General features: G+C 35.9%; 1 protein-coding gene across 1 annotated transcript in view; it reads right to left on the reverse strand.

Moving 5' to 3' along the window:
* Positions 1-622: 622 nt before the first annotated feature.
* The window catches only part of LOC101351537 (killer cell lectin-like receptor subfamily B member 1B allele A), a 21,868-nt gene continuing 5,437 nt past the window's right edge, over positions 623-17,053 (reverse strand). Inside the window, exons 3-6 of the mRNA XM_012558720.2 lie at positions 15,856-15,954; positions 13,669-13,838; positions 3,846-3,958; positions 623-941 (exon numbers count right to left, since the gene is read on the reverse strand). Of these exons, the coding sequence (XP_012414174.1) occupies positions 824-941; positions 3,846-3,958; positions 13,669-13,838; positions 15,856-15,954 (500 nt within the window). The 3' untranslated portion in view covers positions 623-823. The remainder of the gene's footprint in view (positions 942-3,845; positions 3,959-13,668; positions 13,839-15,855; positions 15,955-17,053) is intronic.

Below are 17,053 nucleotides of genomic sequence, written 5' to 3' on the forward strand. Positions count from 1 at the left end.
CAAAAATGTATGTCAACTTGGCTAAGCCATGATTCCCAGTATTGTGCAATTGGCCACCATGGTATTGTGTGATTGTCCACCGTTTTGTCATCAGATAAGGTTTTCCTATGTGTTGTAAATCCTGCCTCTATGATGTTAATGAGGCAGGATTAGAGGCGGTTATGTTAATGAGGTAGGACTCAATCTACAAGATTAGATTTTGTCTTAAATCAATCTTTTTTGAGATATGAAAGAGAGAAGCAAGCAGAGAGACATGGGGACCTCATACCAAGAAACAAAAGCCAGGAGAATAGCGTGTCCTTTGGACCGTGGTCCCTGCTCTGAGAAGCTCCTTGACCAAGGAAGATTGATGGCAAAGACCTTCCCCCAGAGCCTACAGAGGGAGACAGCCTTCCCCCTGGAGCTGGCACCCTGATTTTGGACTTGTAGCCTCCTAGACTGTGAGAGAATAAATTTCTCTTTGTTAAAGCCATCCACTTGTGGTATTTCTGTTATAGCAGCACTATATAACCTAGACAATAGAGAAATCTGAAGTTCCAAAAACAGAAGAAAAGGAGACTATGATGACTGAATATTTGTATTGAAAATTCCGATGAAAACAAAACAAAATATTCATCAAATCTTCTCATTTTCTATAACATTTTATTTCTTCTATCACCTTTTGCACACCTCTGAGAGGCAGCATTACGTATACACATCATAAATGAACACACACACAGCCTTCCAGGACACAAAATCCTCTAGACTTTTCTGTGATATGAACTCAAACTACATTTGGGGTCTGTCAGTAACAAAAATGAAGACTGATTTTCTGCAGAGTGTATTACAGTTCACAAATCCATTGATTTTTATCATCACATTTTTCTGCTTTAATCTCAGATCGAGACACTGTGGCACAGTTCATGCTCCGGGTCCATGCTTGTCTTTGTTTTACTGAAAATCTATAGAAAGAAAGCAAATGGCATCTTTACACTAGTCATGAAAATATACTCATGTACAGAGACTATAGAGGCCTTCAGATAATATATTCTAATTTCAATGAAAATATGATTATTTAAACAGTACACAAAAATATGATGGGTAAAATAATTCTTCCCACTCTGGAGTTTTAGAATGCAAGAGATAGTTAGAATAGAACTTCTGGTTTCCATTATGACATGTAAAGAGCTTGGAAGCTGTCACTTCCATTCACACAAGAAAAAAGCTGAAAACTTAAAATCAACAGCTCTTCTTAGATCCATCAGAGAATTTAGGTCACAGGGCAGGCTACTGATCTGAACAATGTCTGGAGACAAGGGCAGACACAGAAAATTACAGTTTACCAGGAGAAGAAACCACCTCTGGTCCCATCATCAAGTAGGAATACTTAAAGGGTAATTGACTAATTGCTGGAGTCTGAGTGTGGACTGGCTTCAGAGAGTAAAGCTCCTGGAGGCCTAGTCATAGTGGGGTACTCACACGTTTGTGAGTTTTACCACCAGGTTTTTTCTTACTGTGAAGATTGGAGAAAGTCCCCACATGCTTCCAGCAGATAAAGAGAAAAGTAACCACTTTGAAAAATGCCCAGAGCACTCCTCAGTCCTTCTTAACAAGGGTCTACCTTTAAGAGAAACTGTTTTACCACAACCTACCTGATGTGGGTTTTAGAAGAGCCGAACCTATGCAGGGAGCCCTGGAGGTGCAGTGGTTAAGAGCTACAGCTACTAACTAAAAGTTCGGCAGTTCGAACCCACCAGCTGCTCCTTGGAAACCCTATGGGGCAGTTCTATTCTGTTCAATACTGTCACTATGACTCAGACTTGACTTGAGGGCAACAGTTCTGTTTTTTTTTGGTTTGAATCTATGAAGGGGAAGTGAAATACTCAACTCCAAACCCTCTAGCTTTTGATGCAGGTGAAGGGAAAATACCCAACTCCATCCCCCTCTAGTCTTGAATGTGGAGGAAGATAAATATCTAACTTCAGCCTCTCTAGTCTTCCTGTCTCGCTTAGGGGGTAAAAAAAAAAAAAAAAAGAAAGAAAATCTGAGAAGCACTTTGAAGTTTTCAGTCTGGAAACACATATTCACTAAAAGACTGAGACCTAATTATAGGTTCATAGAACACTTCCCCACGCCCCACATCTTACGATCATATCAATAAGACTTCTGTATAATAACAGGAGATTACAGATGAAGAGAACTACAAGGCTCTATCTAAGGAGTCTTTAGAGAAACCCCAAAACAAGAGGGGAAGCAAAAACAAGGACACCAAAGCAAATTTTAATCTGACACCTACAGCTACAGCAAACAGTAAACAAAGCCTAACTCCTTGCCAGATAAACATGAAACCTCATACCTATTTACCTCAGTTCTTTTTACCCAATACATCATGTTTAGCTTTCAACACAAATTTCAAGGCATGCTAAAGGCAAGAAAAAACACAGCCTGAAGAGACAAAACAAGCAACAGAATGAGACTCAGATATGGTGAAGATTTTGGAATGATCAGATTGGGAATTTAAAATAACTATGATTAATATGCAAAGAGTTCTAGTGGAAAAAGTGGACAACATGCAAGAACAGATGGGTAATATAAGCAGAGAAATTGAAACTCTAAGAAAAAATTAAAAGGAAATGTTAGAAATCAAAAACACTGTAACAGAAATGAAGAATGCCTTTGACAGACTCATCAGCAAAGTGAACAGAGCCAAGGAAAGAGCTAGTGATCTTGAAGATGTGTCAATAGAAACTTCTCAAACTGAAAAACAAAGAGAAAAAAAAAAAGAATGAAAAAATTGGAACAGAATATGTAAGAACTGTTGGACAATTACAAAATGTGTAACATACATGTAATGGGAATATCAGAAAGAGAAGAAAGAGAGAAGGAAATAGAAGAAATTTTTGAAGTAATAATGACTGAAAAATTTCCAAATTTAATGACAGATACCAAAACCATAGATCCAGAAAACTCAGAGAATGCCAAGCAGGACAAATACCAAAACATTTACGCCTAGTTATATTGATTTCAAACAGCAGAAAATCAAAGACAAAGAAACAATCTTGAAAGAAGCAAAAGGAAAGGAACATCTTGCCTACAGAGGCATATAAGGTTGCTATGAGTTGGAATTGACTCGATGGCAATGGGTTGTTTTTTTTTATAGAGGTGTAAGGATAAGAATTACATTGAATTTCTTTTCCAATTGAAAGAAGAGAGCAGAGTGAAATATTTAAAGTGTTGAAAGAATAGTTAATGAGTATTAGAGATGAATGGATTAAAAAAAAAAGTTGTCGGGTCGATTCTGACTCATAGAGACACTATAGGACAGAGTAGAACTGCCCCACAGGGTTTTCAAAGTTGTAATATTTAAGGAAGTAGACTGCCACATCTTTCTCCCACAGAGCAGCTGGTGGGTTCAAACCTCCGACATAAGGGTTAGCAGCCAAATGCTTAACTATTATGTCACCAGGGCTCCTAGAGATGCAGATGGGTAATTCTAAAATATCACCTGTCATTTTTTTTAATCTATAAAATTATTGATCACTGTTATAAGTGAGCAGAAACTTGTTTAATTTTGTGGACTAAAATGCTGTTCTTATAAGAGATTTTACACTTAACAATTTACCTCAGAAAAAATAATAAAGTGAAAACACATCAGTGGCAAACACTGTGTCAAGATATATCTCCGGAGTGGATGGAGTGAGATTTCTTTACTTTCCCAATTTTCTTTGTAGCCCATTTTTTATTAGTTATTCTGATATTGTAAGAGCCAGTCAGGAAATTTACACCTGTTTACTCAGTTTATGCCCTTTCTTGTCACATAAAAGGGGATCAAAACCACATAAAAAGCAAAAATAAAACAAACTCACATATTTTCGTTAAATGAGCTGTTGTCCACCCAGATCCATGAATTCCCTCCAGATGGATATGTCAAGCCAATCCAATAAGAGATTGAACTTTTTAAGTGCCTCCATAGGAAACTCTAAAGAGAACAGTAAATGATATATGAAACAACTGACAGACTCTTATTGTTACAATAAAAATACCTTGAGAGTACCTTGTATGTGTTGACACTATGCTTGGAGCTGGTAATAAACAGGTAAGTCATACTTTATGTCTTCTGATAAATCATAGCAGAGGGGAGTCAATATGTAAACAAACAAGTGTAATACAATGTGAAGACTGTTAAAATAGAATTAGGTATAGTAGTAGTCATGGGAGAAAGATGTGTCAGTCTACATTTGTAAAGATTAAAGCCTTGGAAACACTATGGGGCAGTTCTACTCTGTCCTATAGGGTTTCTGTGAGTCAGAATTGACTTGATGACACCACCACCAACATAGTAGTAATAGATACTTACTCTGTGAAGTCAGATTACCTAATCTGAGTCCTAGCTATACGTGTCCTTGGATGAGTTATTAAATCTTTTTACTTTTGATTTTTTCAGTCTCTAAAAGTACCTGTCTCAAAGAATTGTTATTGTTTTGTTATTAAAATATATTATGAAATACTGCCTGGCACATAATAAGTTCTTAGTACATAGATGTTACCATTATTATTAAATACAAGTATCAAATACTACATAGTTGCAAGATAATATATGGGAAATATTAAAGAAAGCCCTGTGTGAGCTGATGTGGCAAATATTGCTTATTGTTTCTTAATATATCCTTTTTCTTTTTCTATATTAATGCAATCTGTGTCAAAATATATGGCCAGTCATAACACATACTACATTTCTCAGCCTCCCTTTTGGCTAGATGTGGCCATGTGACCTGAAATCCAGAATACGAACAGAAGTGATACTCAAATCCTGAATCATGCACTTAAATGGTAGGGCTATATCCTTTTATTCATCATTTTTCTTCTTTCTTTCTGGCTAGAATGTGGACATGGTCCCGACTATACAGGACTAGGTAGACAGGACAGAACCGTACTGATGAGGGTGATGAGCAGAAACTCCATAGCAGTATAGACTATTATGTGAGAGAGATAACCTATTAAAGAGATTGTAAGATCTTTTTCCCTCCATTTAGCACTTTGATATTGGAAACGTCTTACAACCAATGACTTTCAGTAGTTTAATTGGCAGCTTTATCTTCCCTTTCTAAATGATACATAACACTGTCACACCTTGTAATTGAAAAGTGTCTTTGATTCAATGAAAAAAGTGAACATCTATCTTGTGTAAGCTACAATAATGTTGGCTCTCTGTCACACGCAGCTGAACTGTCACACCTTGTAATTGAAAAGTGTCTGATTCAATGAAAAAAGTGAACATCTATCTTGTGTAAGCTACAATAAAGTTGGTTCTCTGTCCCATGCAGCTGAACTATCACACCTTATAATTGAAAAGTGTCTTTGATTCAATGAAAAAAGTGAACATCTATCTTGTGTAAGCTACAATAATGTTGGTTCTTTGCCGCATGCAGCTGAACTTATGCTGTTTGTTGGAAAATAAATAGCCATTAGGCAAGCAAGGGACAGAATACTGTTTCTTCATTGAATTGCCTTTCCACTATTGTCAAAACTCAGTTGACTACATTTGTGTCGGTCTACTTCTGGCCTCTCTGTTCTGTTCTTTCACTGATTTATGTACCTCTCCTTTCACCAATTCTCGTCATCTTGATTAATTTAGCTTTACTCTAAGACTTGAAATTGTGTAGTTTCAGCCTTCCAGTATTTTCTTTTTTTGTGAATTATATTGACTATTCAAGTTTCATTGCCTTTCTGTATAAATTTTAGAGTCAGCTTGTCAATATGTATAAAAATCCACGCTGGGGTTTTGATTGGGATTGTGTTGAATCTATAGATGAATTTGTGGAGATTTGACATTTTAACAGTTCATGTTCATAATATATTTCTACATTTATTTAGGTCTTCTTTGTTATATGTCATTAATGTTTTGCAGTTTTCGGTATACAAATTCTGAACACATTTTGTTAGATTTACTTAAATATTTAATTTCAGTGCCATTATAAATGTTATCATTTTAATTATGATTTCCAAAGTTCATTGCTAATATACAGAAATACAATTGATTTTTCTTATGTTGACTCTGCATGCTACAACCTTGCTAAGCTCATTTGCTTTAGGGGATATTTTGCACCACTGAGTATGATATTAGTTGTAGATTTTTTTTAGATGCCTTTTATTCGGTTAAGGAAGTTCCCTTCTGTTCCTAATATTCTGAAGGTTTTTTGGGTTTTCTTTGGTCATGAATCAGTGCTGATTTTTCTTAAATTATTTTTCTGCATCTCCTTAGATGATCTTATTTAGCCTATTATTATGCATTACACTGATTGATTTTATAATGCTGAACTAACTTGGTCAGGATGTAAGTTTTTTGAACTAAATGAAAATGCTAAATTTTCATATATTGCTAAACTCATATATTGCTGTTCTCAACTTACGAACATTTTGTTGCAGATATTTGCATCTATGTTTATGAGGGATATGGATCTGTAATTTCCATTTTTTGTAATGTATTTGCCTGATTTTAGTATTAAGATCATTCTGGCCTCATAAAATGATTTGGGAAGTGTTTTTCATCGTCTGTTTTCTGGAAGAGATTGTGTAGAATTGGCATTACATTTTAATGCTCAATACAATTCATCAGTGGAACCATCCAAAAGTGAAGTATTTTTGGGGAGATTAACTAAAAATTCAATTTCTTTAATAAAGTATTATTCAGGCTATTTCTTCTCATGTTCTCTTTGGTAGTTTGAGTCTTTAAAAGAATTTGTCCATTTAATCTATGTTTTTCAAATTTATGGACATAGTTTTTTTTTCATACTATCGTATTAATTTTTGAAAGACTTTGGTGATAGCATGTCTTTTGCCCTGATCCTGGTAATTTGTTTTCTTCCTTTTTTGTTGATTGATCTGTTAAGAGCTTCATCAATTTTATTAATTTTAGTTTGGTTTATGTTTATTTTCATTGCTTTCTTCTGTGTTTTTCTGTTTTCAATTTTCTTGATTTCTGCTCTTTATTATTTTCATTCTTCTGCTTGATTTGGGTTTAATTAGCTCTTATTTTTCTAGTTTATTTTCAAGGTAGAGGCTTAAATGATTGATTCTACATTGTTCTTCTTTTCTAATATAAGCATCCAGTGCTATAAATTTCCCTCCCAACTCTGCTTAAGCTGAAACCCATTAATTTGGTATGTTGTATTTTTGTTTTCATTCAGTTCAAAAGTTTTTACATTTTCTCTAAAACTTCCTCTGTGACTCGTGTTATTTAGAAGTATGTTGCTTAATTTCCAAATATTTAGGTATTTATCCAATATCATTCTATTCTTAAGTTCTGGTTTAATTTTATTGTGATCTGATACATACTTTGTATAATATGTATATTTGTAATTTTTCTGAGGTTTTTACATGTCCCAAAATATGATCTGTCTTTGTTAAATTTCCATGTGCACTTGAAAAGAAAATATATTCTGCTCTAGCTGGATGAAGTTTTATACAATGTCAATTAGATCTAGTTGGTTGATAGTCTTGTTCAGGTCTTCTATAGCATTACTGATTTTTGTCTACTTGTTCTATCAATTACTATAGAGGAGTGTTGATATCTCCAACTATAATTGTGGGTTTGTCTATTTCTCCTTTCAGTTCTATCAGTGTTTGCCTCACCTGTAATTTGAAGCTCTCAATTTGGTGCATACACACTTAGAATTTATATCTTTATCACCATGTAATATCACTTCTTGTGCTTGTTAATATTCCATGTTCTGAAATGTACTTTTTCTGATAGTAATATAGCTACTCCAACTTTCTTTTGTTCAGTATTTGCATGGTATATCTTTCTCCATCCTTTTAAATTTAACTTATATCCTTATCTTTAAAATTAATTACTTGTAGATAACATAGAACTCACTCTCTTTTTTAAATCTAATCTGACAATCTCTGACATTTACTTTAACATACGATATAGTATTACTATTTTATTTAAACACTTAGTTATCTTTTAGAGCTATAAAAATAAGAAAGAGTGAATTTTATTTTACACTTATTTATTCCATTTCCATCACTTTCCTTTGTGTAAATCCAAGTCTCAGTTAGCCTTATTCCTGAAGAACTTTCTATACTATTACTGGCATGGTAGAACTGCTGTCAATGAATTCCCTAAATTTTCTTCATCTCAAAAAGTCCTTATTTGTCCTTAATTTATGTAAGATATTTTCACTGAGTATAGAATTCTGTGTTGAAAGGTTTTTTGTTTTTTTTTTTTTCTTTTAACACTTTAAAGATGTCATTCCATGGTCTCCTGCTCATTTGTTCTTGATGGAAAGTGTCTTGTAATTTTGTCCCACTGTCTGGAATGTTTCTTTTGTCTCTGATTGTCTTCAAGATTTTTGCATTGTCTTTTGTTTGTAGCAATTTTAAATGATACTTGTAGTGTTTTTTTTTTTTTTTTAAAAAATTATTCTGTTTGGTGTTCCCTGAGATACTTGAAACTGGTTTGATGTCTGTCATTAATTTTTAAAAATTCTCAAACATTTTTTATTACTTCTTCAGATGTCTGTTCTGCCTCATTCTCTTTCTTTCTCTCACACTCCTGTAATTTGAATTTTACATATGTTAGACTATTTGATAGTGTTCTATAGATTTTGGTTGTTCTTTTTTTTTTTTCCTGTTTTGTTTCAATTTGAGTAATTTCTACTGACCTATCAAAATGCCCACTGAGTCTCTGCTCAGCTTTATCAAGACTACTGATGGACTGTCAAAGGCATTTTTCACCTCTGTTATTGTATTTTTCATTTCTAACATTTTCATTTGATGCTTTCTTATATTTCCTATTTTTCTGCTAAAAGTATTCATCCGATTTTACATGTTGTCCATCTTTTCCATTAATGACTTTAATGTATTTATCATAGTTATTTTAAAGTCCCTGTCATAGAAGTCCAGCATTGGTCATATACGAGTTTAACTCTGATGACTGTTTCTTGGGAATGTCTTTTGTTTTTTTTCTTGTGTTTTTGTATGTCTCATAATTGTTTATTGAAAGCCGTACATCTTTCTTAGAACAGTATAAAAAACCAAAAACCAAACCCATTGCCATCGAATTGATTCTGACTCAGCAACCCAATAGGACAGACCCTGAGTATCTTAGTTTTTCCCCTGCACTGTGCCTCAGAGAGAGTCTCTTTGTACATTCTTATTCTCTCCTATCCCTCTCCCACCAGTATTCTTCCTTACTTCTTACTTAAAACTTGTTATTTTACTAGTAGGGGTAGTGGAGGAGCAGTCTCTGTTGTTCCAATTATGCTTCCATCTTAGGAGGCACTGAGTCCCTGTGTCTGGATTGTCTATCTTCACCACTGCTGCCACACTCTGGCTGTAGTCGTGGGCATTCCTGTATTCATGAAGTAGTAGACTTTTATTCATGACTTCTTTTTCTATCTGCAATAATGTTTTTACCAATTCCCTAAGGGCAGAAGTATTTGTTGACCTCCTACCCTACGTGCACTTTAAAGCTTTTGTTCCATAGGGCAGATAGCAGATAGGAGAGAAGAATTTGCTACCTCCACATTACTATTATTTCCTTCTCGCAGGACTGCACCATAGTGAACACTTTCTTCTGGTTCTTCCCTTTTTTTTTTTTTTCTGTGAGCTCCTGGTGAGGTTTGTAGAGAAAGGGTATGGACTTCCCCATTTCTGCAGATCCTGTTCTACCACTCTGCTCTCAGCCTTTTTCAGTTTTTTAATATTCTGGCTTAACTATTCTTACTGGTGTCTGATTTGTCGACCTCAGGTAAGAGAGGATGTGTCTCCTCTCTTCCTGAAGATGCCTGTTTGGCCTCTTGGTTACTCTGCAATTTTGACTTTCCAATGAGCTTGAAAAAAAAATTGTGAATTTGAAGTTATTCCAGCTATTTTTCATTGTAAAAGTACAAACAACATTACTTTGAGATTTTTACATCATGAGTAAAAGCCATAAATCTCCCTTTTTAAACATATAGCTCATTACTCTCTTCTTCTTCTCCTGTTCTGTCTCCTCTTTTTTCTTCTTATCCTGTCATGTAATAACACCTGGGTGTCTTAGATGGATTAATAATTCTTTTGTTTTTTTTTCCCCATTATATCTTTAACTTATTTGAGATCTTCAGAAGTATACGCCAGAAAATTATTTTCTATTTCTTTTGCAATATATATTTTATCTGTCCTTAAGTGTCAATTTTTTGGAGGGATTTGAAAATGGTGAAACCTATGCATAAGTTATGCTGATTAATTTTAGATTCTTATTTCTCATTGAAAGAGAACAATTATGTCTGGTGCAACTAGCTGGTTAAGAATAATGTGAAGAGGTGTAACCTAAAATGAAGGAAGTAAGTTTCCATTGAATATGTTGTTTCACACTACTCTTATCCAAAATCTGATTTATTGTTTGCCCTGGAGACATATTGTCGTAGTTATCTAATGCTGCTGTAACAGAAATACCATAAAGGGATGGCTTTAACAAGGAGAAATTTATTTTCTCACAGTCTAGGAGGCTAGAAATCTGAATTCAGGATGTCAGCTCCAGGGGAAGGCTTTCTCTCTCTGTCGGCACTAGGGGAGGGTCCTTGTCTTCAATTTTCCCCTGGTCTAGGAGATTCTCAGGTGCGGGGACTCTGGGTCCAAAGGACACGCTCTGTTCTTGGCCCTGCTTTCTTGGTGGTATGAGGTCCCCATGTATCTCTGCTCACTTCTCTCTTTTCTATCTCCAAAGAGATTGATTTAAGACATAACCTAATCTAGTAGATTGAGGCCTGCCTCAGTAACATAGCTACCTCTAATCCTGCCTCATTAACATATAGAGGCAGGATTTATAACACAGGAAAATCACATCAGATGACAAAATGGTGGACAATCACACAATACTAGGAATCATGGCGTAGCCAAGTTGACAGTATTGTGGGGGAACACAATTCAATCCATGACAGATGCTGTTGTTGTTAGGTGCTGTCGAGTTGGTTCTGACTTATAGTGACCCTACGTACAACAGAATGAAACACTGCCCGGTCCTGCACCATTCTCACCATCGTTGTTATGCTTGAGCCCATTGTTGCAGCCACTGTGTTAATCCATCTTGTCGAAGGTCTTTCTCTTTTTTGCTGACCTTCTACTTTACCAAGCATAATGTCCTTCTCCAGGGACTGATCCCTCCAGATAACATGTCCAAAGTATGTGAGACGTAGTCTCACCATCCTTGCTTCTAAGGAGCATTCTGGCTGGATTTTTTCCAAAACAGATTTGTTAGTTCATGATATATTCAATATTTTTCTCCAGCACCATAATTCAAAGGCATCAATTCTTCTTTGGTCTTCCTTATTCATTGTCCAGCTTTCACATGCATATGAGGCAATTGGAAACACCATGGTGTGGGTCAGGTGCACTTTAGTCTTCAAGGTAATATCTTTGTTTTTTTTTTAACACTTTAAAGAGGTCTTTCGCAGCAGATTTGCCCAATGCAATGTGTCGTTTGATTTTTTGGCTGCTGCTTTTATGGGTGTTAATTATGGATCCAGGCAAAAAGAAATCCTTGACAACTTCTGTCTTTTCTCTGTTTATCATGATGTTGCTTATTGGCCCAGTTGTGAGGATTTTTGTTTTCTTTATGTTGAGGTGTAATCCATACTGAAGGCTGTGGACTTTCATCTTCATCAGTAAGTGCTTCAAGTTGTCTTCACTTTCAGCAAGCAAGGTTGTGTCATCTGCATATCGAAGGCTGTTAATGAGTCTTCCTTCAATCTTGATGCCCCATTCTTCTTCATAGAGTCCAGCCTCTGGGATTATTTAATCAGCATACAGATTGAATAAGTATGGTGAAAGGATACAACCCTGACACACCTTTCCTAAATTTAAACCACACAGTATCCCCTTGTCATGTTTGGACAACTGCCTCTTGATCTATGTTCAAGTTCCTTATGAGCAAAATTAAGTGTTCTGGGATTCCCATTCTTCACAATGTTATCCATAATTTGTTATGATCTACACAGTTGAATGCCTTTGCATACTCAATAAAACACAGGTAAACATATTCCTGGTATTCTCTGCTTTCAGCCAGGATCCATCTGACATCAGCAATGATCTCCCTAGTTCCACGTCCTCTTCTGAATCTGGCTTGAATTTCTGGCAGTTTCCTGTTGATATGTTGCTGCAGCCGCTTTTGAATAATCTTTAGCAAAATTTTACTTTCATGTGATATTAATGATATTGTTTGATAATTTCCGTATTCAGTTGGATCACCTTTCTTTGGAATGGGCATAAATATGAATCTCTTCCAGTCGGCTAGCCACGTAGCTGTCTTCCAAATTTTTTGGCATAGACGTGAGCACCTCTAGTGCTGCACCTGTTTGTTGAAACATCTCAATTGGTATTCTGTCAATTCCTCAAGTCTTGTTTTCTGCCAGTGCTTTCAGTGCAGGTTGGACCTCTTCCTTCAGTACCATCAGTTCCTGATCATATGCTACCTCCTGAAATGGTTGAATGTCAACCAATTTTTTTTTTTTTGTATAGTGACTCTGTATATTCCTTCCATCTTCTTTTGATGCTTCCTGCATTGTTTAATATTTTGCATGTAGAATCCTTCAATATTGCAACTTGAGGCTTGAATGTTTTCCTTCAGTTCTTTTAGCTTGAGAAATGCTGAGCATGTTCTTCAGCTATGATACGTATCTTCTGTGAATTTCAGCATTCCTTCCTTTGAGGGCGAGTAAGAAGTACATGAATTCCTGGTGAAGCCTTACATCGTGTAGTTTCACTATGAGATGATTTATTGTTTATTCCTTTTAGAACATTCTTGTTAGAAGCTTTGCAGTTTTTTCCTGCTTTGCTCTTCTTGACCATTAAAATTGACCTCCGAAAGGAGAGGAAATGTCTCTTTCGTCTCTTAAATCCATTCTGGATTTGGTTCATATTTCTATGCATCTGACAGCCTTACAGTTTGACATTTGAGGTTATTGACATTTCCTGGTTACCATGAAGATAGCTTACATTTCCTTTTCTTTTTCTTCTTGTTCTTGTGGGTTTCTGTGAAACTCTGAGGTTTCTCCCACAGAAGTCTCAACAGCTGCACTTTTGTAATTTGTTCAGGTGGCTGATGTTCAACCAGGATTTTAAAGCACTGAAAGTCATAGGATTTAGAGAAACTAAGCCTTTGATATAACTTGTAGTTCTAATTGAGAATCCTTATTTGATGTTTACCAATTAACATTTGTATTTATCTTATTAATTAAAAGGCTGAAAATAGCGTTTAACTTTCATGCAGTAAAACTTTTATTTAAAATAATCCAGAGTAAGTTAAATATTATTTATCCTCAAGGAAGAACTGAATCTAAGTGAGAAGGACTACAAAGCCATCCTTAACTTCAGTTGTCATGATATCTGACTGCAGCCTTTGTGAGTATTGCAGTAAATATGGAAGATGAGATGTTTAATCCCTTCCATCTTAGAAAGAAATCTGGTAAGCAGCAAGGATCCACTGTGGAGATAAATTTAGGTGTATAACACAAAATGAACTTCCCCTTCCCCTAATCAAAGAGAAGCCTAAAATGACCATGCAGTTCATTAATTCATTCAAATATATGTATTTATGAACAGATATGGTTTTACAACTTTTTTCACTGACATTTGCCAAATTTGTAGCACAAGGAATCCAATTGCAAATGTGGGAAATGCTTATAATCACCAAGTTTAATATCTCACCATATCAATGACATCTTGAATCACAAAGAGATGTGAATTTTTCATGGCACAGTCATCTTGACTTTTGCTCCAAGACTGCGTATTTTTAGCAATCCAATAACATTTCCCGCCATGTGATATCCAGTCTTTGGAGGGGCATAATTGATGGACAATGGAAGAATTGGAAGAAGCTGGGAGGAGAAAAGGTAAGTAATTAAAAGAAACTCAAAACTGTATCCTTGATAATGTATGCTGACTAAAAGCACTCAAAATTTGTTAAAACTATGCTTTAAGCTTTATTTGACAAAGTATATGCTTTTCTCCATAGGGGATTTGGAAAAAATAGAGATCAATGGAATTGTAATCACATGTCTGTTATTTTTCTTTCTTTCTGTCTCTCTTTCTCTTTCTCTCTCTCTCTTCCTCCCTCTCTCTCTTTCTTTTTCTCTCTGTCTTTTTTCTTATAAATACATCATGCTCCCATCAGTTAAACAATGTACCAGTCACTAGTATTAAAACAATAAACATTTAATCCTTAGGGTGCTCAAAATTTAAAGGAAAAGTAGACATTAGGGATTTTAATTTGTGCTCCACCAAAGCACCAGCAATTTTGGGGAGTTATGTATCACAGAAAAACAGTTTTTCTTGGGCAAAATTTGTGCAGTAAATGGATCCCAAAACTCAGATAGGTTGATCTCTCTATAGACAAAAAGATGCTGACATGCAAAAAGTTGTTGATAACAGGTAATTCTAATTTATAGTACAGTCATGTGTCACATAACGTCCATTCAGGCAACGTCTGACCACATATACACCCATGGTTCCATAAGGCTAGAATAAAGTTCAGAAAATCTGATCAGAGTAATAATACAGTAATAATAATAATGTTTTGATGAATATCACAAAGTAGCACCCATTTGTTATTACGAACCATTGCATGTACCTTGAATTTTTAATATAACAGGCTCTACAGGGGTTGGCTCATATTTACGGGTTGTATGTTAAGTCAGACATTCATAACCCAGAGATTGCCTGTATATAATATCCTGTTCACACAACGTTCAAATCACATAACATCCTATTTCACAGAATGTATTGTGGATGTTTAGCAACACATGACTGTATTTGCCAGAAGATTAAGATGATGACACATGGCTATCCTAGGTGGACCAATAATTTAGTGCCCCCCGAAATAATACCAAGTATAATAGTTAAGGTTATGTGTCAGCTTGGTTAGGCCATGATTCTCTGTGGTCTGGCAGATGTTATGTAATCATCTTCCATTTTGTGATCTGATGTGAGCAGCCAATCAGTTGAAAGGGGAGTCCTTGGGGTGTGGACTGTATCCAGTATATATGGATGTTCTCACAAAGCTCACCCTCTCTCGATCCTGCATCTGATTCATCATCCTCTGATCTCTGGTCCTTGAGATGTGAGCCAGCAGCCTGCCATCTGACCTGCAGATTGTGGGATAGGCCAGCACCGGCAACCCCGTGAGCCAGCAGCCTTCTGTCTGACCTGCTGATTTTGGGTTCATCAACCCCTGCAATCATGTGAGTCTGGAAAAGCCTCCAGCCTGATGCCTGACTCACAGGTTTGGAACTTGCCAGCCTTCACAGCTGCATGAGCAGTTTTGTTGAAATAAATCTCTTTATATATATTTATACATATCCTTCACAGTCTTTGCTCTTCTAGAGAACCCAGCCTAAGATATCAATATAAATTATAGTCTATAATTAGCAATCTGGATCTACATAGCTCAGAAACTTTATGGCATACAAGTATGCCAGGGTACACTTTTGGGAAAACTCTTTTTCGAATGACACTTACAAGACACTTAATTAAATCCTAAAATAGTTAGACCAAAAAATTAAATTAGCTTGTAAGAAATTTAAGAGAAATTGCCAAAGGGTTGAGGGCACTTAGCTGAAAGTGGAATGAAGAGCAGTGATTGGGCAGATGAATTAAGAAGTCAAGGCTGTAATTATTTCAATGAAAAACTTAATTTAAAACTCACTATATAAGGTAATTTTTTCTTGAACCATTGAACATTTTTGTCATGGACTATAATGGGTCCATGGAAAACAATGATCCAAACTATCCCTCTGTAGGGGTAGAGTAGTCTTTATTGTATTCAGATGTACTCAAAACCAATGCTGCTGTCCATGCCTGGCTACTCAGGAGTTAGGCAATACAGAATAATCTTACCCGTTGAGATGATTATTTTAGAGCTGTTTTTTGCAGTACTGTTTTTCTTTACTGACTCATTATTCACTTCATTATGTCTTGCATAGTTGAACTGGATAACTAATGAAAGAATAAACATATTTTCCTAGTTAAATTCAAAGCACATACTGCTGGGTCCTAGTGACTCTTTGAAGTTCAGTAATGTGGAAATTCCATAATAAGTTAAATGATTAAAAGTTTAGGAGGAAAACAACTTTATTTGTCCCAAGATTTATAGTTTCCTTTTTACTCTTATTAATCTTATTCTTGATAACTAGGAGAACTGGAAAAATATATAACCCAGGAGCCAAGGAATACTCATTGTTTTTTTCCTAGAGTTTTCATATTTATTTTAAAAGGCGCAGGATAGCCAGCTCAGGATATGAGCCTTATTTCATAGTTTGTGTTTATTGAGTTCCTGTTACCTATATCAGGTGCCACACGCTTTACGGAAAGCATTTTTATTGTGTGTTGGTTTGGGTTCATAATTCTGATTCTATGTGTAAATTCTACATATATAAGTGTGGGGTTAGCCCAGAGAAGTTTTTCTATAAAGGAGATATTTGTCTTTCTGATGGCTATTTAATTGGAACTACATTTGGTAATTTATAACCTCATGCTTGTGTGTATCAGGCAGTTAGTATTGGCCATTGTGATGGTTAAGGTCGTGTGCCAGCTTGGCTGGGCCATGATTCTCAGTGGTTCAGCAGTTATGATGTAGTTTGGCAATTATGCAATGATGTAATAACCTCCATGAGATTTGATATAATGTAATCATCTCCATGATGAGATCCGCTATGAGCAGAGCAGCCAATCAGTTGAAAGGGAGTTTCCTTGTGGGTGTGGCCTACATCCAATATATATAGCCTTTCTGGCAAAGTTCACTGGCTTTTGCTCACTCTGAATCCTGCATCCAGCTCATCATCATCAGAACTCTGGTTCTTGGAACTTGAGCCAGAAGCTTACCCTTTTACCCACTGATCTTGGATTTGTCAGCCTCTGCAGCCTGTTAGCAGCCTGCCATCTGACCCGCTGATCTTGGATTCATCAGCCCCTGTAGCTACATGAGTCAGGTGAAGCCTCCAGCCTAATGCCTGCCTATGGACTTGGGAGTTTCTAGCTTCTACAACCATGTGAGCCTTTCCTTGATATAAATCTCTCTCTCTCTCTCTCTCTCTCT

This window comes from Trichechus manatus, unplaced genomic scaffold (assembly GCF_000243295.1).
Source record: "Trichechus manatus latirostris isolate Lorelei unplaced genomic scaffold, TriManLat1.0 scaffold00182, whole genome shotgun sequence".
NCBI classification, from domain to species: Eukaryota; Metazoa; Chordata; class Mammalia; order Sirenia; family Trichechidae; genus Trichechus; species Trichechus manatus.